General features: G+C 53.1%; 1 protein-coding gene across 2 annotated transcripts in view; it reads right to left on the bottom strand.

Annotated features, from left to right (window-relative positions):
* TRIM62 (tripartite motif containing 62) overlaps positions 1-25,339 on the bottom strand; it is a 31,532-nt gene that overhangs the window by 3,029 nt on the left and 3,164 nt on the right. Inside the window, exons 1-4 of one of the 2 annotated variants that reach the window (XM_049617545.1) lie at positions 22,316-22,761; positions 15,197-15,292; positions 10,089-10,345; positions 9,149-9,264 (exon numbers count right to left, since the gene is read on the bottom strand). In XM_049617545.1, the coding sequence (XP_049473502.1) occupies positions 9,149-9,264; positions 10,089-10,345; positions 15,197-15,292; positions 22,316-22,510 (664 nt within the window). In that variant the 5' untranslated portion in view covers positions 22,511-22,761. Of the gene's footprint in view, positions 1-9,148; positions 9,265-10,088; positions 10,346-15,196; positions 15,293-22,315; positions 22,762-25,339 lie in introns of those variants that run through there. The other variant, XM_049617544.1, reaches the window with a different exon arrangement.

Below are 25,339 nucleotides of genomic sequence, written 5' to 3'. Positions count from 1 at the left end.
GAATGAAATGCACAGGGAAGTCCCACGACCCCTTTGCCACCCATAAATTTTCAAATGCTCAAGCAGACAATCATGTGGATGAAAAATCACTTTTATAATGACCTAAAATTACAACTTAACTCCCTTTTATGTATAAACAGGAAATCTTTTTTTAAAGTTTTTATGTTTATTTTTGATAGAGAAAGAGAGAGAGAAAGAGAGAGAGAGAACGTGAGCAGGGGAGGGGCAGAGAGAGACAGAGACCCAGAATCCGAAGCAGGCTACAGGCTCTGAGCTGTCAGCACAGAGCCTTACCGGGGGACTTGAACCCACAAGCCAGGAGATCATGACCCGAACTGAAGTTGGATGCTTAACCGACTGAGCCACCCAAGTGCCCCGGGAAGGAAATCATTTTGTACAGTTTTAACAGACTGAGTATTACTACCATGTAAACTGAGGGGAGACTGAACTTGGTTTGTTTGGAACTTTGCTGAGAATTGTTCACTTTTCGGGAAAGTATATGTCTGAGAAAAATGCCACTGACTCATATAACCTACCTGTTGTGGACCATATGTGAGGCACAGTCGTGTTTCATCTACGGTGTGAGCACCTGACTGCTTCATTATGTTTTCCACTGTGGCTGTGAGTGAGCATGTACAGATTGGCATACACAATATTTTATTATAAATCATTTCCTTCTATTTTTCCTTTACATTGTCATCAGAGTATGTATATACATACCTGTATATATACAGTTTCTCAAGTTTATATACATAGTGCAGTTGTGGAAAGGTTATTATTACCTTTGAGACATTGCAAACTATTTGTTATGAAATGTAGGTGACAGGTCTGAAAAAGCGGAAAACCATGGATTCTAGGCCGACTCTTCCACTTGACAGATGGGGAAAATGAGACCCAGGGAGGAGAGGTGACTAATCTCAGGTCACCCAGCACTCAAAGGCAGGGCGAGGACTAAGCGAGGTCATGTGCAATCCAGCCCCAGCTCTACCTGTCACACGTCACTTCCACCACACGCAGCCCCGACACCTTCACCCGGACTGCCCCTCCACTGCCTCCTCCCTGCTTGTTGTAATCACCTCTGCATGAGGCTCAACTCCAGGGCCCATCTTGTGAGAAGCCTTCCTGGTTGCCCACAGGAAGGTGGTTGCTCCCTGGTTGCTCTTTCTTCTGAAATTCCTTAATTTTGTGTTCTGGTTATATAAGGGGTATTGTCTTCTGTGCCCACATCTTTTTGCACCATTTGCACCAGGAGGGTAAGGGCTGTGTACCATGCAGATAGGCTGTCCCTTGTGCGCCCGGTGCCCAGCAGAGAGACAGGCATGGTGAGCGTTTCCAGAAAGGCTCACCAAATTAAACTGGCCCTTGCTTGTGTTCTCGTGGACAGGTAGCACAGGCTGGGTCATCCTGTTCCGGGCTGGCCACACTGGCTTAGCAGGTCTGGCTCTCAGAGTCTCATGCACTCTCATGCCAACGGTTCTATTTACTCTCTCCTCCGTGACGGAGCTGATGCCCAACCAGAAGATGGAGAACCTGGAAGTGGCCTTCCTGAGCCTGGATGACCATTTCCAGGCCAGAGCAAGACAGAGGCGAGGAACGGTGAGGAAAAGGAATCCTGCTGCCAGTACCCGGGAGCGAACAATTTCTTCATCCTGCTCTCTGGCGGTTTCGTTATCTGGTGAAGCAGGAGCATGACTACACTTGGCTGGAGCCTTACCCCCTCCTTCTATCACCTCTGTTGGCTGCACGCATGCACGGAAATAAAACGCCTCAGTGGTGGCAACTGTCACCAACAGGGAGCAACAGCCAGTTTCTGAACTGGTGCTCCCGTTCACAAGGCCACTAACAAAGCTGACCGTTGACTTACATCGAGCTCTTTCCACGAGCTCCGTTAGGAGTAAATTTAGTTTTGCATTTTACATTCTCCTTTCCTGTTCTTTGAACTCAGAGGGATGCATGGAAACAATTAGCCCTGTGAATAGAGGGGTCAGTCAGTGGAATCACAATTCTCTATCCAGGGACATGGAAGAGGGGGAGTCAGGGGAAGGAAGACACTGGATCAGTGGACATATATTTTACCCTGTGGTCCGAGCGGTCACAGGGCAGCCTGTCAGAACCAGAGGCTCCTGCCACATGGAATGTAGGAATTCCCACAGTGGGGTCAGGAGGTGAGAGGTGGAGGGAGGTGTCGGAAGTTATGTGTGAAGGGAGGTAAGGGAAAGAAAAATCTAATTAGACACAGATGGGCCACTCCTCCCGGCTGTGGAATGCGGGTCACACTCAGGCGTGTACAGAGGAAGGGTTAGAGCACGCACAAAGCCAAGGTGTGGGCAGCGGCAGTTCTGAGTGCCACGCGGGAGCCTGTGGTGCTCAGGATGATCTAGGAGGTCAGCAACAGGCAGGAACTGCAGCTCAGGGCAGAAGGACCGTGCGACGGGGCGGGGGGAGGGGCGGAGACACTAGCACACCAGATGGAGGGCTCAGCCCCAGACTCTCAAGCCTAATGTGGGGCAACGTGGGCCACTTCCAGTGCCACCGACGAGTGGGGAGGGCGCTCCAGGAGGCAGCCAAGTGGGCTCTCAGTGGTTCTGAGATTGGGCCCACAAAGATGAGCCTGCAGTGCAGAGGAAATCCTGACTGCGTAGAGTGCCAGCTCCTTGGGCGTGGAGCCTCAGCTTGGAAGCCCAGGGGACTGGGTGAGGGCAGGGCCCGCCACTCATTGGGTGGGCCTAGGGGCGGGGTCTGCTGTTCATTGGGCAGTGCTGGCAGTAGAGGCGGGACTAGGTGGGGGAGGGGCCTGATAACTGGGTGCTGGGTTCCACATCTCAGGGGTAGGGCTAGGGGCGGGGCCTGGTATTCTTATTGGCATAGGGCGTGGCCTGATTCTCAGAAGCTTTTTACACTCCAAAGGACAGGCTGGGGTCCACCTCCAGGGTCTCCCATCTCCTCATAAACAGAGGTTCTGTCTTCCAGGCCTCCTTCCCACCCTCCCTGAGGCGACGGCTGGCAGGAGTAACAGCCTTCAGACCACAGACAGACCTAGAAGGGGGCCTAGCAACACCTTTTCTCCGCTCTGAGACGTCAGTCCGGGGTGGAGACTGGCAATCCCTCCACCCATCCTTTATCCTTGGGAGAAGTGCCAGACCTCAGCAAAACAAACCAGTCCCCTGGGGTTCACTATAGTACAGATCAGAGCTCTTTTCTAGGTCCTGACACACTGTTTTATAAAAACAAAAAGCAGGTATTGAAGCAGCCCATTTAAGCCTGAGACCTCGAGGTCAAAGGCATTTAGGGCGGGCATGGACTGTGGAGTCCCCAGGAAAATGTGTTCTGGCCATCTTCAACCACACATCACAGGCCCAAGCAGCAGAGAAACCCCCTAGTCAAGTACTATCACTTGGCAGCAGACGGCTGGTTCCTCTTTGTTCTCAAGGACAGTGGCTTGACCCTTCAGAAGCCTGATAGGACAGGAGACGCTGCCAGCTCTTTCCTCTGGCCAGGCCCTTACATAATCTGCTGCCCCAGTTCTCCCACCTCTTCGGCCCCCTCTGCGCCATACTGGCATTTGAGAAACACGTTCACACCCACTGGTTCATGGGAATACCACAGCAGCCCTAGGAGTGCAAGTTACCATCCCATTTTCCAGAAGAGGAAACTGAGGCTCCAAGGAGACTTCTCTGAGTTAAGTGGCCTGCTCAGGTTGCCACTTGGGGTGGAAGTAGATTTGGAACTTGAGTTAAAGCCTTGTCACACCATGTTCTTCCCTCTGTGTGGCTCCAGAAAGCCTGCTCAGCAAGACTGAGGAACCAACTGATTTGTCATTATAATAATGATAAACAAGTATCAAGTTCTTACTAAGTTCCAGGATTATTATCACAAATAGATAATTTTATTTAATTCTTATCCCTAGGCTGGGAGGTAAATCACATCTTCTCCATCCCTGTTTTACAGAGGAGAAAACTGGCCCAGAGAGGGCAGTGATTTGCCCTGGGCTACACAGCTAGGTGGTGAGCACGCTGGAACCCACAAATGACTGGATTCAGGTGAGCAGGGGGAGGGGCGAGCCGCCCAGAAGAGGCAGATGGTAAAAGCAAAGAAGGCAGGCAGTGTCTGGTGTCCTGGGAGCAGAGGCCACCTGGTCTGGCTGGGGAGAAAGTTTGTGCTTGGGGGCAGCAGCAATCAGGCCAGGCAGTTGGAGGGTTTCCAATGTCGGCTGAAGGGTGGGGACAGGGGGTGGGTGGTGGGTAGAGAGTGGAGGTTCCAAAGCAAGGGGAGTGACAGGTGCTAAATGGAGTTCTCAGATGACCCAATAGGAAGCCCAAACTGGAAGCAGGGCAGGCAGGAAGCTGCTAGAATCCATGGGCTAGTTCCCTGGGGGCGCCTGCCCCTCCCACCTGGACATAAAGGGCCTTGGTGCTGGCGGAGGAGCCATAGTGACTTCACAGGCCCTACAGACAAAGGAAGGGGCCTGGCTAACCAGGTCACTGGTCTCTGAACTCCCCAGGGACCGCTATCCTTGGCAGGATGTTCAGGGCACAGACTACTGCTCCTTCAGCCCCTCTTCCACGCAGTTTTCTCTGGGTCAGTGGTTCTCAACTGGGGCGATTTGCCTCGCAGGGGCCATTGGACAATGTCTGGAGACATTTTTGGTTGTCAAAACTGGGGAGGGGAGCATCCAGTTGGGTAGATACCAGGAATGCTGCTGAACATCCTATCATGCACAGGACAGCCCCCTAAATAAGGAATTATCCAGCTCCAAATGTCAACAGTGCTGATGTTGAGAAACCCTGCTCTGGGGCAACCAGCAAGTTCCCACATCCATTTACTCACTTGTGAGGGAGTTGGGAAGGGGCTAACATCCCTATTTTACAGAGGAGGAAACTGAGGCTCAGAGGAGAAGTGACTTGTTCAGGACGTGTGGCAAGTTCCATTCAAAAATACTTACTGAGTACCTACTTTATTCTAGTAGCAGAACTGAGACTCGGATTCATTCATTTCTTTATTTACTTTTCCACAAACATTTACCGTGCTGGCTGCTCTAGGGATCTACGGTGATGAATTAGACCCAGGCCTGACCCTGAGCTAAAAGTCTAGCGACACAGACAGCTACACACACATTGACAAAAGAATGAGATCAGAAAAGTGCAGGGCTACCTGAAGAAACCCAGGAAGGCTTCCCAGAGGAGGTGTTTATAAACTAAGACATGAAGGGGAGTAGGAGTTAGTCATCAAAGCCTGAGGTTTGTGTAGAGGGCACAAGGGAGCAGCATGTGTGAAAGTGGAGGAGGGAGAATATGGCTCATTTAAGACCAGAAGATGGTTCGGTGTGGCTGAGTATGATGTGGAGGGGAGAATGAGAGAATGGCAGGGCACAGGTCTTATAGGGCCTGGATCGTCAGGCCGAGGTGCCTGGATTGCCTCTCTAAGCTGTCACAAGGACGCAGCGGGTGGTAGCCGAGACAGAGCTCCTGAGACCAGCTGCCCGAGGGGCTGCCCTGGGTCAATGGTGGGGGACGCGCTTCTTGCCTCCTTGAGTTATGCAGTTTCACCCATGTGTGGCCCTCATCCTGCTGGGTCTCAGTGTGGAGGTCCCTCCACGTCTAGGAGCACATAGAGGCCAGAAGGACCCCAAGAGGATAACCCAGAGTCCCCCCAGTCTGCTGGAAAATGCGCCCTTCCCCAGACTAGGCACAGATCCAGATTTAAGAGTACCAGGAATGGGGTGCCTGGGTGGTTCAGTTGGTTAAGTGTCTGACTTCGGCTCAGGTCATGATCTCACAGTTTGTGAGTTTGAGCCCTGTGTCTGGCTCTGTGCTGACAGCTTGGGGCCTGGAGCCTGCTTCAGATTCTGTGTCTCCCTTTCTCTCTGCCCCTCCCCTCCTCACACACTCTCTCTCTCACAAATAAATAATTTTTGTGTGTGTGTGGGGGGGGGTGCGCCTGGGTGGCTCAGTCATTTAAGCATCTGACTTCGGCTCAGGTCATGATTTCACGGTTTGTGACTTTGAGCCCCACGTTGGGCTCTGTGCTGACAACTCAGAGCCTGGCACCTGCTTCTGATTCTGTCTCTGTCTCTCTCTCTTTGCACCTCCCCTGCTTGCAGTCTGCCCCTCTCTCTCTCAAAAAACAAATAAACATTACAAAAATTTTTTAAAAATAAATATTTTTTAAAAAAATTAATAAAAAAAAAAGTACCAGGAGCTGTCCCTTCACTCCTGGGAAATCAGTATTGATACATCAAGTGTGGTCCTCAGCCACCTACAGGGAACCAACCCCCCATCCCTGTCCAGCATTCACACGCTCAGTGGTGCCTTCAGCCTCTCTCCATCCCTACCTGGAAGGCCCGATCATGAGCATCCTGGGTTCATTCATGCTCCTCCCCCACTGCCTTTGCCCATGCAGCTCCCCACACTGGGGACAGTCTGGAGGCACCACCAGGCCCCAGCCTTCCCCGAGTGGCAAAGCCATCAGCCTTCAGCGCCTGGTTCAGACATCTGTTCCTAACAGCTCTGTGCCTGCTTTCTCATCTGAAAAAATGAGGATAATAATAGTGCCGACCTCTGAGGGAGGATTCCCCTTTATATCCTTGTCTTACCTCTAAAGGACGTGGTGCCTTTGTAGGTTGTATGATTTCGGGTCCCAGGGTCTACTCACTCTACTAGAAACCTGTTCAGACCTTCTTCCCAGCAAACCTCCCATTACCTCCTCTCGCCCATCATCATCTCAGCGGATGACCTTGCTTCCTACCTCGCTAGGAAAGGGGAGGCTATGGGCAGAGAGTTCCCTCAAGCTCCCACCGCTGCCCATTTATTCTCTCTCCTCTGGGCTCCTGAAGATGAGCTGTCAGAAGAGGCAGCAGCAGACCCCACTCCTGGCTGTCCCTGCAGCACCTCTCTCTGCCCTGCATCCTCGGTTTTGCCACTGGGTCTTTCTCATCACCCACAGATAGGCTGTTACTTCTCCCACCTTCAACAGCCTCTGCCGCCTTCTCGCTCCTTCCCTTAAATAAAACTCCTTGAAAGCACTGTCTCCACTCGCTCCCCTCCCATTCTCTCTTTTTTTAATTTTTAGAGAGGAGTGCGTGTGCAAGCAAGCATGAGTGAAGGCGGGGGGGGGGGGGTGAAGAGAGAGAGAGAGAGAGAGGGAGAATTCCAAGCAGGCTCCACGCTCAGCCTGGAGCCCAATGCAGGGCTCGATCCCACGGCCCTGGGATCATGACCTGAGCTGAAACCAAGTTGGATGCTCAGCCAAATCAAATCAACTGACTGAGCCACCCAGATGCCTCATGTCCCTTTCTCTCTCTCGGACAGCTTCCTATCCGGCTTAGGCTCCTGTGGCTCCACCAAAGCTCTTGTCACTGAAGACCTCCATGTTGCCAGAGAACAGTCAGTTCCGGGTTCTCTCACTTGGCTTAGCGGCCTTTGTTGCCATTAGCCACTCTCTACTTGGCTTCCAGGACTCACCCAGGTTCCCCTCCCACTTCCCTGGCTGCTCCTTCCTGGTCCTCTTGGCTGGGTCTCCCTCCTGTCCCTGACCTCTAGGAGTGCCCCAGGGCTCCAAAGTTTAGAGTGACTTCATCTCTCTTCTCTCCACTCTCACTTTCTAGGTGATCTCACCTAGGCTCATCAAATACTGTCCACGCGATGCCGACACTGCCCTGACCCTTGTCCTGTACTGCACGTGTCATCCCAACTGCCTTCTCTACACCTGCACTTGGACATCTCATCGGTACTGCAGACCTCACACGCTTACAGCTCTGTCCTTCCAGGCACCTCAGCCCAAATCGCTGTAGTTTCCTTGTCTTCTTTCTCTCCCACCCCAGTTCTCTCCCATTCGTTAGCAAATCCTGTCGGCTCTCCCTTCAGAATATATCTTAAATCTGATCACTCCTTTCTACCTCCACTGCCATCACCCTGCTCCAAGCCACCATCACCTCGCCTGCAGTATTGTGGTAGCCTCCACCAGTTTCCCAGCCTCCACCCTCCATCCCCTTCAGTCCGGTCCCAACCCAGCAGCAAGAGGGAGCCGCTAGGAAGTTAAGCTTACGTCACTGCCTGTCCCCAAACCCTCCAACGGCTCCCATCTCACTCAGCGTGAAATCTGAAGTTCTCACGCTGGCCTGTAGGCCCTCATGGGCTGGCCACTGCTGCCTCCCTGACCTCCTCACCTCTACTCTCTTCTACTCTAGCCACATGAGTCTCCTCACTGTTCCTTGTACACGTCAGGCTTGCTCTGCCTCAGGGCCTTTGTACTTGCTATCCCCACCGCCAGGAACACTCTTCCCTCAGAAACCTGCATGGATCACTCTCCTTCTTCCTTCAGGCCTTTACTTCTTCTTCTTTTTTTTTTTTTTTCAGTATTTATTTATTTTTGAGAGAAAGCCGGGGAAGTGAGAGAGAGAAAGAATGAGCAGAGAGAGAGAGGGAGAGAGAGAGAATCCCAAGCAGGCTCCGCACTGTCAGTGCAGAGCTCAACGTGGGACTCAGCTCCACAAACTGTGAGATCACGACCTGAGCTGAAATCAAGAGTCAGACGCCCAACTGAGTGAGCCTCCCAGCTGCCCCCAGGCCTTTACTTCTATGCTTCCTTCTCGGTGAGGTCTTCTAACTGGGTCCTCCACCTAAAATCTCTATCCTACCTCAACATCCCCTCGCTCCCTTCCTTATCTTTTATCCTTATCTAATGAACTATGGAATTTACTTATTTACTTTTATTTTCTCTCTCCTTATGATGTAAGATCCACAAAGGCAGGGACCTTTTGCCTGTGTTGCTCACGGCTACATCTCCAACACTTAGACTAGCACGTGGTGTGAAGCAGGGGGTTTGATATGTGCTGAATGTATAGGATGGATGAATGAACTGTCCAATGCCTCAGTCTCTTCATCTGGAGAATGGATACACTAATGGAACCGACCTCATGGTTGTATGAGGACTCACTGAGCTGAGTGATTACGCAGGTGCCCAGCACGAGCCCTGGAACACAGTAGGTGCTCAGCAAGAAACTCTTCTCATCCCTCTGCCCTGCCCCCAGGCAGTGATTAGAGCAGGCAGCTGGGCTGGGATGTACCACCCCCCCCCACCCTTAGCTCCTGCCCAGGATAACCCTTGCCTCTTCGTTGGCCCTGTTGGTAACTGGCAGGAAGGGCCTTACCTGGGTGGATGTCCTGGAACAGGGACTTCCAGATGGTGTACTGCAGGGGGCCTGTGTACTTGGAGGTCGGAAAGTCTTCGTAAGTCAGATTGGTCTCATGGATTTTCCCTTTAAGCCTGGAAGGAAAGCAGGAGAGCAGGCTGCATTGGGGGCCGGATTTCTGTCCCAACACACGGGGGAACCCACAGCCACCTTCAGGGCAGCTGACAGGGAGCAAGGCCGTGTATTTAAAGTCTGCCAGCCCCAGGTTCAAGTGCCTGCTTGCGCCACTTCCTACCTCTCCTAGCCTCAGTTTCCTTATCTTTAAAATGGGTGCTATGATAGCACCTGCCTCCTAGGCTTGTGGTGAGGATTACATGGCGTCATGTATGTACAATGCTTATCACTGTGCTTGGCTCACGGTCAACACCAAATACGTGATGTTAGCTGTCAGTATTGATCATCAACCGACCGATAATTAAGTGTTATTATTTCTAACGGTGGCGATGGGACAAGAGAGACCTGGAGTTGAATCCTGGCTCTGTCATATACTAGATGAGGGGCCTCGGCCAATTGACGTGGCTTCTCTGTGCCTGTTTCTACACGTGTGAAATGGAGATGACAGCAAGGGAGCTAACAGGATTATAATAATATAAATATTATTTATTATCAATAATATCAATGTTATTATAAAGACTATAATATGTACTTGTACTATAACATAAATAACATTGTACTGTAAGTAATATTCTATGATTCTACTTATTACATATAGAACGACAGAAACACATAAAGCCTTAGACCAGGCTCTGGCACACAGCCAATGCCCCGTAACTGTCTGATGAAGATGTGAGTGAATGAATTCTCTGCTAACCACCCCATCTGCCTCCAGGGCCATCTCCCCACACAGGCTGGGGACGGGATGCCCGTCTGGGGAAGGCAGCCGGTGGCGGGCACGTACCGCTCGGACAGGGAGGCCACCCCAGCCAGGAAGGTGTGTCGGTCAGTTTCGGCCAGCCGCTCCTGCAGGATCTGGGCCCCCTCCTGCACCTTGCGCAGCTGCTGGCTGTAACGCTGGACTTTCTGCTCAATGTCGGTTAGCGTGCGGGCCGTGTCCGCCTCCAGCTCCTCCAGCATGGCCTTCTGCCGCTCGCGCAGTAGCCGGTGCAGCCGCTCGAAGGCCTCACCGATGGTGGTCCGCAAGCTTTTGGTGGAAGACTGTGGGGACAGTCATCAGGGGTTATGCCAGGGGGAGCAGATGGGGTGACCCCTGGGAGAGAGGAGGAAACCGAGAGCCTTGGCACGGCGAGGGAAAGGGTGGGGAAGGGCACACTCCATGGTGGGAACGGCACCTGTTAAAGTGCAATGGCATGTCAGGCTGGCATGGCTGGGGATGGCACACACTTCCACGTGCCCATCAGGACACTCATGAAGTGCTTTGGGTGAGACACTGAGGCTTGCACTAGAGGGGCTGTGGGCTTGAAAGACATTTGGGGGCAGTCTCTTTAGCCCCGGTGACTGACAGGCTGGCTGTAGGGGTACAGGAAAGAAAGGTGTGAGGATGATGCCCAGATTTCTGGCTTGGGGGTGGGAGGGACAGAGAAGCTGGGGGAGAACAGGGGGGCAGGAAAAGACGCTGAGTTCAGTCCAGGATACAGTGAGGTCTTTCTTTAAAAAAAAAAAAAATCACTCAGGGGTGCCTGGTTGGCTTAGTCAGTACAGCATAAGACTCTTGATCTCAGGGTTGTGAGTTCAAGCCCCATGTTGGGCATGGAGTCTTAAAAACAAACAAACAATAAAATTAAAATTTAAAAAATCACACATGGGGTTCAAGCAAAGATGACAAGGAGATCACGGATGGCAGAGAGCTTTATAAACTGCAATGTGCCGGGCAAACCTTGGCGGTCGCTCATCCTTGAGACCCCCTGGCTGAAAAACAAGAGCTGGAGGCAAAAGCCACAATCACAGGAGGCAAGACTGGACTTGCACATTTCTCTGTTCCCGCGGGCATTGGCAGGCTCAGGAGGGGCCTGAGTGGTGCAGGGCGCAGGCTTTGGTACCCACCAGCCTGGGTGAGAATCCCAGCTCTGGGTCTCTAGCTGTGGAAACCTCGGTTGCCTAATGTCTCTGAGCCTGTTTTCTTCTCTGTGAAAGGGGTAACGCAACCACGTCGCAGGGTTCTGGTGAAGACTAAGCGAGGGCATGTTCACAAAATGCACGCCATTGTCTGAAGTGCAGAAAAAGAGCCTGGTTATTAAAGGGGATCCATTCTAACAGGCATACCCTAAAAGTCTTCACTGAGAGATGGCTTCTGAGCTGGGGCCCGAAGGAGGGGCAGGATGTCAACCGGGGGTGTGGGGAGCAGCCGGAGTCAGGACAACACGGGATACAGAAGCGTGGCCAGGCAGCAGCAGCGTGTGGGACCTGCCTCTGCAATTTTACTTTGTGGGATTCTGGCTGGGAGTTCACAGAGTCAGAGACCCCGCTGTGTTCAGTGCCCAGGACTCTGTGGGAGGTTCAACAAAGGCTCAATTAGGGCCAGTTCCCTCCTGTCGCGGCAGCAGGAAGAAGTGCTGGCAGTGGGCCAGCCTCCCCGCGCATGCCCACCCAGAGCGCCAGGCAGACAAAGGGGGCGGGGGAGAAGCTGGGGATGAACAGCCAGGCTGCTTGTGGCCTCCCGGAGCCCCTTCCTGCACCCTGAGGCTTCTGTGTGGGTCACGGCGGGGGTGACGGGGCCTGCCCTTCCTGCATCATCTGCTGCTGCCCTCCAAGGACCCCAAATCCCACGGCCACCCCTTCCGGCTCCTTCTCAACCCCTCTATGACAGTGTTTGGTGCACTGGCCACCCTCTACCGGCGGCAGGTTCTGGTTTGCCTCCCACCTCTATGGCTGCTCTCTCTGGGCCAGCTCCTTCCATTCTCACCTACATGGCCTCCTTCCTGTTTGACCCCATGGCTTTGAGGATGGCTCCCGTGTCCTTAGCCATGGTCTTGAGTGTCTCCTGAGCACCACATTCATCCTTCCACCTGCCTCAACTACACATACTCCTGGGATCCCACAGCCCATCCAACTCTCTCGGTCCGCAAGTCAACTCTGGGTCTTTGGCAACAAATTCACTGCCAGAGTGATCCTTCTGATGTGCAAAGCGGGTCAAAGCCAATGTTGTGTTTAGGAACATTTCTTGGCTCCTTGATAACCAGTAAAACACTCGATTCCTTAGCCTGGCATTCAGAGTCCTCAATCTGACCCCAGCTCACCTCTCTAGTGCCACTGCATTGTAATTACACCTGCCTAGAATGGGCCCCACCCCCAACAAACTCTTTATTCAACAGGCAAACTCCTACTCATCCTGCAAGACCCAGCTTGAAAGCTACCTCCTCGGTGACATCCTCCCTAACTTTTTCAGGCAGTTAAATAGTTAAATGTCTCCAGAGCATTTTGTAAATATTCCTAATACACAGTCTCACATTTTATGTGGCTCCAGCTAGTGGATGAACCCCCCGGGGGTAGGAATGACGTCTTTTTCAGCCTTGCGCTTCCTGTGCCCATCCCAGGGCCTGGCACAGGCTGGCAGTCAGAACCTGCTTGAGAGGTGAAGGGGGAAAGAGTCTTGCAAAAAGTTGCTCTGCAGAGGTGAGTGCAGACTCTGTCTTCTTTTTAGGGTACGGGCTAGTGTCTCCAGGACAAAAGAAGATGGGTAGGAAAAGGGAGACAGGCAGGGAGAGGTCAGCTCAAAAGAACAACATCGGAGTGACAGCCAGCCACCACACGTGATTCAAGGCTGTCCCTGAAAGGTCCTCCCCCTTCCCCGCCTACCTGTCCTATTGACCACAAAGCCATAGATCTTGCTGAGGACACCCCAGCACATGCCTGGAATATGGCAGAACTAGGTTCTGACAAAACTGGACAGTAAGCTGCCAACTAGCCACTTACTAGCTGTGATGCCTTAGGCTTGTTCCTCAACCTCTCTGTGCCTCAGTTTCCTTGTCAATAAAATGGAGATAACATTCCTCCATCAAAAGTTGCCTCCCCCCCAACCCCCCGCACACACTCACTTGTTCTACAACTACTGATCGTGTGTGGGAGGCACTGTGCTAGGTTCTGGGGAGTCCCGCTGTCATAGAGATGACATTCCGCGGGGTTCAGTGAAACAATGAATGGGAAACACAATTACCCGCACAGAGAAAGGTTCCACTCAACCGGTGTGCCCCGTTTATTCTAGTTTCTTTCTAGGGCAGAGCCACCCCCACCCCACCCCCAGTCCCTCTGGTGCTGTGGCTGGGAAAGTAGCCCGTACCCCAGCCCACCACATCCCTGGGAATACACTGGGGCTTGGAGGAATTGGGGCTGCTTCAGAAAAATACCCTGCCAAGAATGCGTCACTTGGTCAGGACCGACCAAAGAAAACACTGGGCCTGGGGAGGGAGATCAGACAGGCCCTCAGGCTGGGCCACTGGAGGGGCAAGCTCTGCAGGAAAGCCGAGTCAGGCACCAGGTGAAATATGACCTCCAAAGCATCCATAGGCATTTCTTGTATAAACACCCCAGTCCAGACAGGAAGCAGGGCTGGGGGAACTGGAGGGGGAGCTGGCCCCACAGGACCCCCCAGAGGTAGACAGATGGACAGGAAAGCAGGGGAGGAAAAGGTCAGTGGAGAAAAACAATGGGGAGTGGAGAGAAGAGATTGCTGGGGGGAAAACCAGACCATAATATTCCGCTCTCATTCACAGAGAGGCTTCCATTAGCTTCTCTTCACCTGAGAGGTGCTGAACCACCGGACAGATGGGGAAACTGAGGCTGTGGGAGGCAAATAGGCTAGAGTCCTCTAACTGTTCTCATCTGTTGCCTGCTGAGGGTCCTGCCTGCAGGCAGTCCAGAATGTTCTCTGAAGAAATGTTTGTCATGACCTTCCCAAGACCCCACACGGGTTGGTGGCCAAGCCGAGGCACAGATCTGGATCTCCAATGGCCTCTCCGGGCCCCAGGCTGACCCCTCAGAGGCCCAGAAAATTCCTAAGGCTCTGCTCCAGCTGCTGCCGGCAGCTGCACCCCTGCTAGTGAGTGGGGCCAGGCTGAAATCACTGTAGAGGTTAGCAGCTGGGCCTGGCCCCCAGTTTTTGGTCCCAGAAAGGGCAGAAATCAAAGCAAGCCTTGTCCCGTTGGTGAGACATCTGTGGGGGGAACTCAGAGGAAGCCCACGGGATCTAGAACTTCAGGGCTGCAAAGACCTTGGCAGAGTCTCCATTACAGATGGGAAGACTGGGGGCCCAGAAGAGTATGCAGTTTAGCCAAAGTCACACAGGGAGTTAGTGGCTGGATCAGAATCCAGGGCCTCCTTCTCAGGTCATGAAGAAGCCTTTCTTTTCAGACCACCGCAGCCAGAGACTAGAGGGTTTGGCCCACTGTCCGAGTTTAAGAGGGGGGATGATACAAAGGCTGGGTCACAAATCATCAGGAGGGCTTCGAGGGCACATACTCAGGGTTGGCTCCTCTGGCAATGGGCCAGCGTGGTTTTGTTTTTTTTAATGTTTATTTATTTACTTGAGAGAGAGAGAGAGAGAGACAGAGACTGATCACAAGCGGGGGAGGGGTAGAGAGAGACGGAGACACAGAATCCGAAGCCCCATTTGGGGCTCAAGCCCACTCACCATGAGATCACGACCTCAACCCAAGTGGGAGGCTTAACCAACTGAGCCACCCAGGTGCCCCTGGGTGGGCGTGTTTAATAAGGCGAGAGGAAAAAGAGACCAGGTACATTCTCCCAGCCCTGCAGGACTGGGAGTTTTCCTGAGGGTCCCTGGTCCCACCTCACCTTCCACCCAGGGCAGGAAGGGAGAAAGAGCCCTACCCTTAAAGCCAGGCACCAGCCCAAATCATTGCCCTCAGTCCTGGGAATGGGTCCTGTCCCGTTTACATTCAGGTGAGCCCCAGCCTCCGTTCCACACCCCGACCCCAGCCCCTCTCAGAATACGTTTGGCACCTTTACGCCCCGCCCCCTCTTCCTAGACGGCCCCGCCCCCACGCCCCGCCCACCCCGCAGGACCCGCCCCTGCGCCCAGGCCTGGCTCACCTTGGTTTCTGCCAACTGTCGCTTGAGCAGCTGCAGCGCCTCCGTGTGCTCCCGCTCGCTGTCCTGAAGGGCCTGAAGCTGCTCCTTCAGCTCCCTCTGGAACAACACGAGGCGGGGATGGGTGACCCAGAGCCGGGGCCGACCGCCGTCGCTCCCCAGACCTGGCCCAACATCCTCCTCCCCGCACAGCTCAGTAACCCCCAAGTCTCCCAATATCCAGGCTGCTTTCATCTTCCCATCTCTCATCTGGAGTTTTGCAACAGCCGCCTCCCTAGCCATCCTAGGAGCTTGTGGTCTTCCTGTCTCCAACCCGCCTCCACATATATTCTGCCCCAGCCTGATTTGCCGGCAGACACTCCCCGCTTAGAATCCTTCCGTGGGTACCAAGGCTGTACCACTGCCCGCTGTTACGGCTAACGCGTCCAGTGTGGGCTAGGCGCTGTCCTCAGTCCTTTGCTTGCATTGGGTCATTTAATCCTCGGAATGACACAGAGGTAGGCACTATTAGCCCCATTTTTTGACGTTAAAATCGGTACAGAGAGGTCAAGAAACTGGCCTGAAAGCATGCAGCTAAGCAGGTAAGGGTAAAGCCATAATTGGAACTCAAGCAGTCTGGTTCTGGAGACCATCATCTCGAGATGAGGTGACACGTCTTCCATAGTAATGACGCCCGTGACAAACAGCGACAAAAAAATCCATAAAACACAACATCTCGAAACTTCAGATAAGGACAGGATCAGCAGTACTGACTTTTCCTTTGCCTCAGGTTCCAGGATAGCTCAGCACGACACTGCTAGTGATCTGGTTTTTTGTTTAAAATGCTGATATTTTGTTCATCATGGGGCTTTTTGCTTTCATGTTGATTTTTTAAAAAATTGCATTGTCTTCTCCATCTCGATCACTGAGTTTGGGGGTGACTGCTTCAATGTCGCGCCTCACGCTAGTCCCACGGCTGTCTCCACCGCCCTTCTCCCCTCACTCCCATCCGGCCAAAGTGGCCTTCTTCCTGCTGCTCCATTGTAGGCTGGTCTCAGCCTCCTGACTTCACCCTTGCTGCCTCCTCTGGCCAGTGCACTCTACTCAGATTTTCTGGTGCCCGTCCCTTTGTGTCATTAACGTAACAGCTCAGAGGCCGCCTCCTCAGAGAGGTCTTGCCTGGCCACCTCACGTACAGCATCATCCCCTACACCCACATCCTGTTATGTGGTCTTCCTAGCACTTTCTGCTGCCCAAGATGCTTTTGCTCACTTATTCGACAGTGTGTTACTGCTCGTCTCCTCCACAGAATGTGACTGTCATGAGGGCAGGAGTCTTGTCCAGCTTGTTGTATCCCCGGTATTTAGAAGAGTTTTCAGCACACAGTAGGGCCTCAATACATATTTGTCAAATGAATGAATGTGGTTTGAGGTGCGCATCCCCAGTACAGGTCCAGCTGTCTGCATTTATTGGGCATTTAGCCCATTGTATCGTAACTAGTCCTCCTGTCTGTCCCTAGTGCATCCATCCCCATATTAGCCCAAGTCCAACGGGGGGGCCCTTACTATTCCCCGCTCTATTACCCCCTGCGTGCATCAACAGCCCGACACTAAGATGGGGCTCAAGGAAGTTTGCTTTGTGGATGAAAGCCTCTGAGCAGGGCCCAGTTTTCCCAGTCACCTGGCACTGCGAGCGATGCCAGGGAGCTGACTTACCTGTTCACCCTCGCCTCCTTCCCACTCACTCAGCTCATTGCCCTCAGAAAACATCTAGTCTGACTAACTTTACAGACTAGGTAGCAACATGGGAAGATGATCATGATGCCTCCCTAAAGGAAGAATGCAGAAAACAAAATTACCTTTGCTTCCTATCCCTTATTCACGTGACAAATATTTGATCAACTACTATATCCAGGCACTGTTGAGGCACGGGGGATACAGCAGAGAACAAGACAGACAGTCCATGCCCACAGGGCTCCTCCAGTGTAGTGGGGGAGAGAGATAATTAGTAAGGGAAATAACAAAACCACCAGGTAATTAAGGATTATAGTCTGTGCTCTAGAGAAAATAAAGCAGTGTGGGACGGCGGGGCGGTGGGGGGCAGGGGGGAGTTGGGGTAGGGTGGTCAGGGAAGGCTTTTCTCCTCTGAGCTGCCACCTGAGATGACACACAGCCACAGGGTGAGGAAGAGCCAGCCTCGGAAACAGGAGTTGGACAGGAAGCCAGGAGCGGCCTGGGCTGTGATGGCAGAAAGCTCACACAGAACATAATGGCTGGCACTCGGGTAAAGACGGAAGTCGCAAGCTGAAACCAGAGGGGTAGGAGGAGGAAGGAGCCTGGGTCCCTGATGACTGTGGGGTGCACTGCTCAGGGATGAGCTAGGAAGCTGCCCCCCCCCCCCAAAAAAAAGCCCTGATTTACAGTGTTGGCCAATTTCTGTGGTGTAAATACTCCCACCAAAGCCGATTTCAAGGGATCAATGTGAGGTCACCAGGCACAGTCAACTCACAGGCACTAGAGCAAGCTGGCTCCAGCACACCGCTGCCCCGGGGGCCTTTCCTCCAGGCACATTTTATGGGAGAGAGAAGCACAAGAGAGAAGCAGCGTACCATCTAATTGCAGCTGCTTAGTCAGGTGTCTGTTACGAATGGCCAAGAGTCATTCCTAACAGGTCCATGCGCATCTGAGTCATTGGAGCAGACAAATCTCATTCACCTAAGTGCGAAGAATGATCACTCCTTGGGCCCTTCCTGACAGCCCCGGGTCTGGCCGACTTGGGATGTGGCTAACACGCAGATAATCGGAGGGATGAGCCGGGTATGCCGATCCCCTGCCTTGGTGTCCTCATGGGTTCACTTAAGACTCGGGTCCACATGAGACTCAGCTCCCCAAGCGGCTTCTCAGAGTCTCAGAAAACTGCTCTGGAGGCAGAGTTGCTCACATTGCTGAGGGCACCCCAGGAACTTGGACAAATCACTCCCTGCTTCCAGGGCTGAGGAACAAGGGGAACAGGCCTGCCCCTTCCTCCTGGACCCCAGGACAACAGAACGCTCCTTTGCCCATTCCAAACCCGTTCGGAGGCCTCCTTGGGCCCACATGGTGCTGTGTCAGCAACAGGCAGAGGGATGAGGGACAAGTCCCAACCCATGATGCCTCAGGAGGGTGCACATGAGTTGGGGGAAGACAGGGACACACACGTTACCATGGCAGAGAATGCTGAAATAGACCGAACTTGCTGCTCTTCCCATGGGCCCATCTCAGTGAAGGCCACCCCCACCCCCACTGCCATCCAAGCGAGAAATCAAGGAGTCATCCTTGCCACTGTCCACCAACCGACGCGATCAGTCATCAGGTTTGGCTTGCAATCTGTTCTCTCCTCTCTACACCCACTGCGTCTGGTTTGGTTTTCACCCCTGCTTTTCTGGACTGTGACCCTAGGTTCTTCTCCGCCCCTGCATTCTCCAAGTGCCCCTGGAGTGACTGCTATACGGGACAGATCTGTCCATGCTTCTCCCTCCTACCCCACTGCAGGATTTCCATGTTGTCTGGGAAGACGGGCACAAAGCCCGAGCATGGCACTCAAGGCCTTCACCACTGGCTCCAACTTCTTCTCCAGCCTTATCTCTCAGTCTTGTCCTGCACTGTCCAATACAGCAGCCACTTGCCACGTGTAGCTATTAAAATGAAAATTATTTGAAATTACATAAACCTGAAACTCAGTTCCTCAGTTGCACGGAGGTATTGGGTTGCCCATTTTCAAGTGCTCAATAGCCACACGTCACCAGTGGCTACTGTCTCAGCACAGATGCAGAGCACCAGGAACCATCTGGCCAAACCCTCCGGATTTCTTTAACAGGAAACTGAGGTCCGAGGAAAAGGACTGACTGACCCACGGCCACACAGCTTGACAGAGGAGAACCAACCAGAAAACTGACTGCCAGCAGAAGTGAGACAGAAAACAGGAAGCTGTTGATAAACTCTTGAGTGGTAGGACTATAGCTCTGGAGAAGGGCAGAGGCGAGGTTTGGGCTCATGGGGCACAGGTCACCTAATTCTCACAACAAACCTCATGAGGTTCGTGCCTTTATCATCTCTGTCTCACGGAGGGGGAAATAGAGGCTCACAGAGGTCAGACAGCCTGCCTAAGGTCACATGGCCCCATTTCCAAATCTGTAAAGTTCAGCTTAATACCAGTGCCGGCTCCGTGGTCGGGAGGATTAGGTCACTTAATTCATAACCTGACAGGACGCACAGGATGTACTCAGTCACTCTTCATTGTTGTCACTCTCATCATAATCATCCCAATTACATGTGAAATAGGGAGTCAGAACTGGCAGAGCGGCCAGGAGAGGGTTTATTTCTGATGGAAAGCCCAGGGAAGATGGACGGAGGGGCAGGGTTCCTTCAGATCTCCTGGGTGGGGCCTGAGCATCCCAGGTGGAGAGACTAGTTGGGTAGGGGCACACCTGGTGGTGTGCAGGAAGTCGGGGGGGGGGGCAGTTGGGGATGATGGGAGCTAGGTATGGACAGGTGGGTGGAGTCACGAGCTGGAAAGGCCAGCGGGGCTCGCTGGGGCCCGAGTAGGAGGTGGAGGAGCCCTTGAAGGTCAGCTTGGCAGAGGTGGACTCTGAAGGCCCCATCAGAGCAGGGGGGAGTCAGGAGGGACAAACGTCAGAGGGCAGAGCCACATCTCTGTACCCCTTCCACTGGACAGGGAGCAGAGTCAGGGCTGGTGGACAATTATGCAAATGTCAGCTGAGAGGCTCTGGGCTCCCATAGGTTTGGAGAGGCCAGGACTGGGGCAGCAACTGTGGGGAGGACAGAGAGCCAGGGCTCATATGCTCCCAAGGCCAGACCTCCCCTCCCGTGGGGTCACCCCAGCCTAGAAAACAAAGCTGCTGCCGGCAGCCGTCTCCTGTCGGCTTCAGGGACCTTTCTCACCCCTGTCACCCAGCCGAGCTGCCCAGTGGAGACAGCATGAGCTCTGGCATCAGAAAAACCTGAAGTTTGAATCCCGGCTGTGTGACCTTAGGCAGATCACCTCTTCCGCTCTCAGGGCCCACTTCTCAGAGCCTAATATGTAAAATGGGGATCGGAGCCACTGGGCCAGGGTGGTGTCAGCACAAGCAGGTGCCCAGGCCCCTCCCCTCCTCTGAGCTCCGGTATTGCTGCCTCTCCTGCTGTGACCCAAGGACGCCAGAAATCTTAACATGGCAAACTGAACTTGCCTCTCCTTTTTCCTCTCCCCCATCCCTCCCCTATGCCTAGAACCCTTGATGCTCTTGTTTTCCTGACAGCTCTGAACTCTTGTATGTCCTCTCTCTTTGAGCCCCAGTCCTCCCGGTCCAACCAACCAACCCAACCGACCGCAGTCTCTCTCAAGACCTCCTGGCCTGCTCCTCCTGCCCCCAGGCTCTCCTAGTCCTCCAACTGCACACTGCCCATAATGCAGACCTGACCAGGCCCCAGAGGCCAGCTCAAACCTGTTCCTGGCTCCCTAGCATCTCGAGAACAAATCCAAGCTCCTTGGAGTGGGGGATGGTGGCCCACTCCTTTCTGAGCCGGGCAAACCTCACTTTCCCATTCTGGCCTCGCCCCATACACCCTTCCCTCCAACCACAGCTAACCACCTGCTCGCCTCCGTGCCTGTCCCTGGCCTGAGACCCTGAGTCCGAGTTCCAGTTGTAGCCACACTTATTGGTTATGTGGCAGTAGACCCAGTTTCTGAGCCTTGGTTTCCTCACTTGTTAACAGGGCACTAAGACCCACCTCACAGGGTTGCTCTGATTAAGTGACCGTGCCAGCCAAAGCACTGAACCTGCCCCTGGCACTCTGCACCCAGGCGATGGTGGCCGTGGGTGTGTTTATTCCTTCTGTCTGTAATGTCTTCTCTGATCTCAGGACTCCGCTCAACTGTCAGCTTCACAGAGGCCTGGACAACTCTCCGTGACAGCCAGAGGAGGCTGGGACGTGACCTCGAAGCTTATAGGCCTGTCTCCCAGAACCACAGAGGGGACAGCTCTCTCCTGGGCCCGGCATGGGGCCTGGCCCTCAGTTGCCCCCAGCAGGAGGAATGACGGGAGGAATTATTGAATGAATCCCTGAATTCAAGATGGAACCCCTCTCCAAACCCTCCACACCCATCCCAAGTGTCCAAGTGGAGCTCAAAGTCCAGAGGGTAAATGATGCCATGTAAATACTGGACTGAGTCTGGGGAGCAGTCAGTGTCCCCTTCTGTAAGGCAGGGAGGAGATGGAGCTGGGTGGTTTCTGAGGCCCTTCCCCACTCGGGTGCTCCCTGAGGCAGTTAGGATGTTGGTGAGGAGGGTGAGCTCTGAGCCAGACAGACCGGAGCCTGAGTCCCGGCTGGTGGCTCCCACTTACGTCCGTCTCGCGTCCTCCCACACCCACTCCATCTTGGGCAAGTCACTGCCCCTCTCAGCTTCCATGTCTTCATCTGTGAAACGGTGCTTGGCCCCAGTCCCACACAAGGAGTAGGGAAAGGAAAAAGGATTTGCTGTCCATAATAGCACCTAGCACACAACAAGTGCCTGACGAACTTTGGCTAGTGTTTTTTTAGAGTTGTTCTTATTTCCATTGTTGTCACTCCCTACCAGATCCTTTGCTTTCTGTAAAATAAATGTCCTGCCCTTCCCCCCTCCCCCCCCCCCCCCCGCCAATTCAAGTTTCTACACTGTGGCCTGTGCCTAGCCAAGGTGTCCTGGATGAACACGGCATTCCTGGAGGCCCACAGACACCTGTGAGGAGGGAAGCAGAGATGCCAACAGCAAGCCTTGGGTTTGACTCACTGCCAGCCTCGCCCCCGTGGAGGCTGCTGTCTGTACATAAATCCTGTCCTCTCCTGGGAAAAGTAGTGGCAGAGGCTGCTTCCCCAGGACACAAACACCCTGTCCGCGGCACAAAATAAAGTGACTTCGCATCAGTTACCTGCTTGGGTAGACAGCAACTCTCTCTCCCTCTTTGCACGTCAAGTGGACGGTCTGGGTCTTACTCTCCCACATTGGGAAAGGATGAGAGGAGGCAGTACCTTCCGTTCAGCTAGAAGAAGCTGGAGTCAGGATTTGAACCCTGTCCCCTGACCCTGCTCTTTGTCCCCCTGTGGCTGCATCTCTGGGTCACCACGCCCAGCTTATCAGGGCTCCCATCCAAGGCTGATCCAGCACCGTCTCCTTTGGCATGACAGAGGCCTTGGGAAAGGCTCCAGTGGTCACATGAGGCCTGGAGGGGGTGGCTGGGACTGAATGCGATCCCTTCTCTGGAGGCATGGGAGCTGAGGTCTCAGGCCAGAGAGCTGGATGCACGTCTGACCAAGATGACATCCAGCCACCTGCCCTCGGTGCATCAGCTGGCACAGTGTCCTTAGCCTGACCCTGTGTTGACTACTTGAAATACAAAGACAGGCAGTGTCGGGGAGGGGCGGGGGGGACAACTACCTGGCCCTCAGAGGCAGCTTGGAGGCCATGAGTGGCCCAGTCAGACTGGCTTCTAATCTTGCCTCTGCCATTTCCCAGCTGGGTGACTGAACGAGGCCCTGAATTCCTCTGAACCTGTTTCTTTATCTGTAAAAGCAGCAAATTACAGCACCCACTTGACGGGGTGTTTTGAAGATTAAATGAGGTAATATAACAAAAGCGCTTAGCACAGTCCCAGGCAGTGGGCTAGGGCCCAATGAGTATTGGCTGAGAAGCCCCAAACCCTTCTGAGATGGGGATCCCTCCTTCCCTTTTGCTCTGCGGTCCAGTGCTTAGCAGTGAAAAGAAAAAAAGGGGGGAACGCATGTACACATGTATACACACACTCACATGCTATTCACACAATAAAAATTCTGAAGAATTACAAAGCAAACCTAATCATGCTTTTCCATAGGGTGAGACTATGGGGGGACTTTAACTTTTACATTATATAACTCTCTTTATTGTGTTAATTTTACAATCAGATACAATAAAGATATCTAAAAATGGTTGTGTACTACTCTGTGCCAGGCACAGTATCAGGCACTTTTGATCCCTCACCCTTAGAACACCCTTCCCAGGAAGGCCATATTATCCCCATGTTATAGATGAGCAGGTGGAGGCTTAGAGAAGTGAAGTGACCTGACCAAGGACACATAGCTCATCAATGATGATGCCAGGATCTGATCCCAGTATTGGAATCAAGTTCAAAGCAATTCTGCTTGGCAGGTCAGGGAAAGCTTCACAGAGGACGTGATCTCTGGGCTGAGCCTCAAAAGCCGATTAGGGCTTCTCTAGGTCAGGGTTCTCAACCAGGGATGATTTTGACCCCAGGGGACATTTGATAAAGTCTGGAGACATTTTTGGTTGTCACAGCATGGTAGGGGGTGGGAGGATGGGGGGAGGGAGTGCTACTGGCATCCAGTGGTTAGAGGCCGGGATACTCCTACACATCCTGCAGTGCACAAGATTGCCTTGCACACAAAGACTTATCTGGCCCCAAATGTCAATAGTGCAGAGTATGACCTAACATGCTAGAGCTGTCATTTATTGAGTGCTTACTATGTGCTGAATGCAGTACTAAGTTCTTGCAAATGTCATCTTATTTAATCCATCCTCACTGCTGTCAATGAGGGATGGTAAATAACTTTTCTGAGTTTCCACTGCCAGAAAATGGTGGCACCAGGATTGAAGCTGCCCAAGTACAAAGCCACAGTTCTTAACCTTTCTGCTCTGCTACCTCCAGGATTTATAATAAATGTAAAAGCTCCAGGCCAACCGCTAGGTGGGATGTGAGGAGAGTCCAGCTGAGCCCAGGCACAGCCTCCTCTGGCCTCTGGCCTTGGGCAAAGTCCCCTCCCTCCTCCTCGGCCAGCCGTTTCTCCATCTGTCAAGTGAGGGCTGCACCAAAAGATCTCCAAGGCCCTGGCAGCTCTGAGTCAGTTAGTTTCCAGGAGAGGGGCCCAAGCCCTGGTTCTAGGAACCGTGGGACAGAACCACCAGCAGCTGGGAGAGGAGAGGGTGTGCTGGGTAGGCTCAGCTTCATTCCCAGTGCACAAATAACTAATGAGCCCCACTTCCCCACAAGGAGAGAGAGGCAGGTGGGGTGGGGAGTGGCCCGAACCTCCCCCAGGAGCTTACCTCTCCAGTGGGCAGGGATGTTTCTCTGCCACCTTCTTGCCAAGCCCAAAGGAAGCACCAAAGCAAGGCCTCCTTCTCTCGCAAGGAAGGCAGGTCTGGACATTTGCCCAGCTGGGTACATGAGTTCTCTCAGGTAGAAGGAGAAGGGATGGGAATGCATGCTGACCCAGCCCCTGCCCTGTGCCAAGCATTGCAAACAGCAGGCCCACCTCAGGTCAGCCTCCTAAAATCCTGGTAGGAAAGAATCACTGTGACCCCATTGTACCGGCCAGAGCATCAAGGCTTACATGAAGGGACTTGTCGAGTCACACACTGGCAGTGCTGAAGGAAGGTTTGGAACCCAAGACTATCTGACCGCAGGACAGTACATACTAGAAGGTAGGTGAGTGGCCCTCCTGTTCTTTTCACCCAGGAGTAAAAGTGTTTCACTAACATTTGGAGAAAAGATATATTTAATTTCTCCTGCATTCCCCAGGACGTGGAATGGACTGCAAAAAACCAAAACACAATAGTTCTGACTTCTTGGTTTGCAAACAGAGGAACCCAGGCTCAGAAGGCAGAGGGCTCTCCAGCAAGAAAGTCAGACAGAGAGAGGAGAGGCTGAGTGATGGAGGAGGGATCTGGCCTGGGGCAGGCTGAGCTTTCTAGTCTGGCTCTCATTGTCTGATAGTGTGGCTTTGGGGAAGTTACATTAACCTCTCCGGACCTCAGTCTCCATATCTATTATAAGGATGAGGTTGGACAGATAGTTTCAAACAGACTCCCTTCAAACCCCACAACCTGCACCAAGCTATGTCAAAGGTTCTCTCCTCCGTTTATGGGACCTCACAGATGGAGAGGTGGGGCTACAAGGGCCTGGCACAAAAGACTCTGGAGGTGGAGGGCCCATGCCAGCCTGTGCAAGCTCCCAGAGCCCCCAACTCTTGCTCTCCATCCTCACAGAGCCAGACTGGGAGGGAGTCAGTAATGGTTTGGGGATGAAAGGAACAGGGCGGGGAGGGTGGTAAACATGGGACCATTTCTCCTAGGCCAAGGGTCATCCATGGGTATCTACTA

This window comes from Panthera uncia, assembly GCF_023721935.1.
Source record: "Panthera uncia isolate 11264 chromosome C1 unlocalized genomic scaffold, Puncia_PCG_1.0 HiC_scaffold_4, whole genome shotgun sequence".
Taxonomy (NCBI): domain Eukaryota; kingdom Metazoa; phylum Chordata; class Mammalia; order Carnivora; family Felidae; genus Panthera; species Panthera uncia.
Note: the sequence above shows the minus strand (reverse complement) of the source record. Positions and strands in the feature narration are given on the sequence as shown.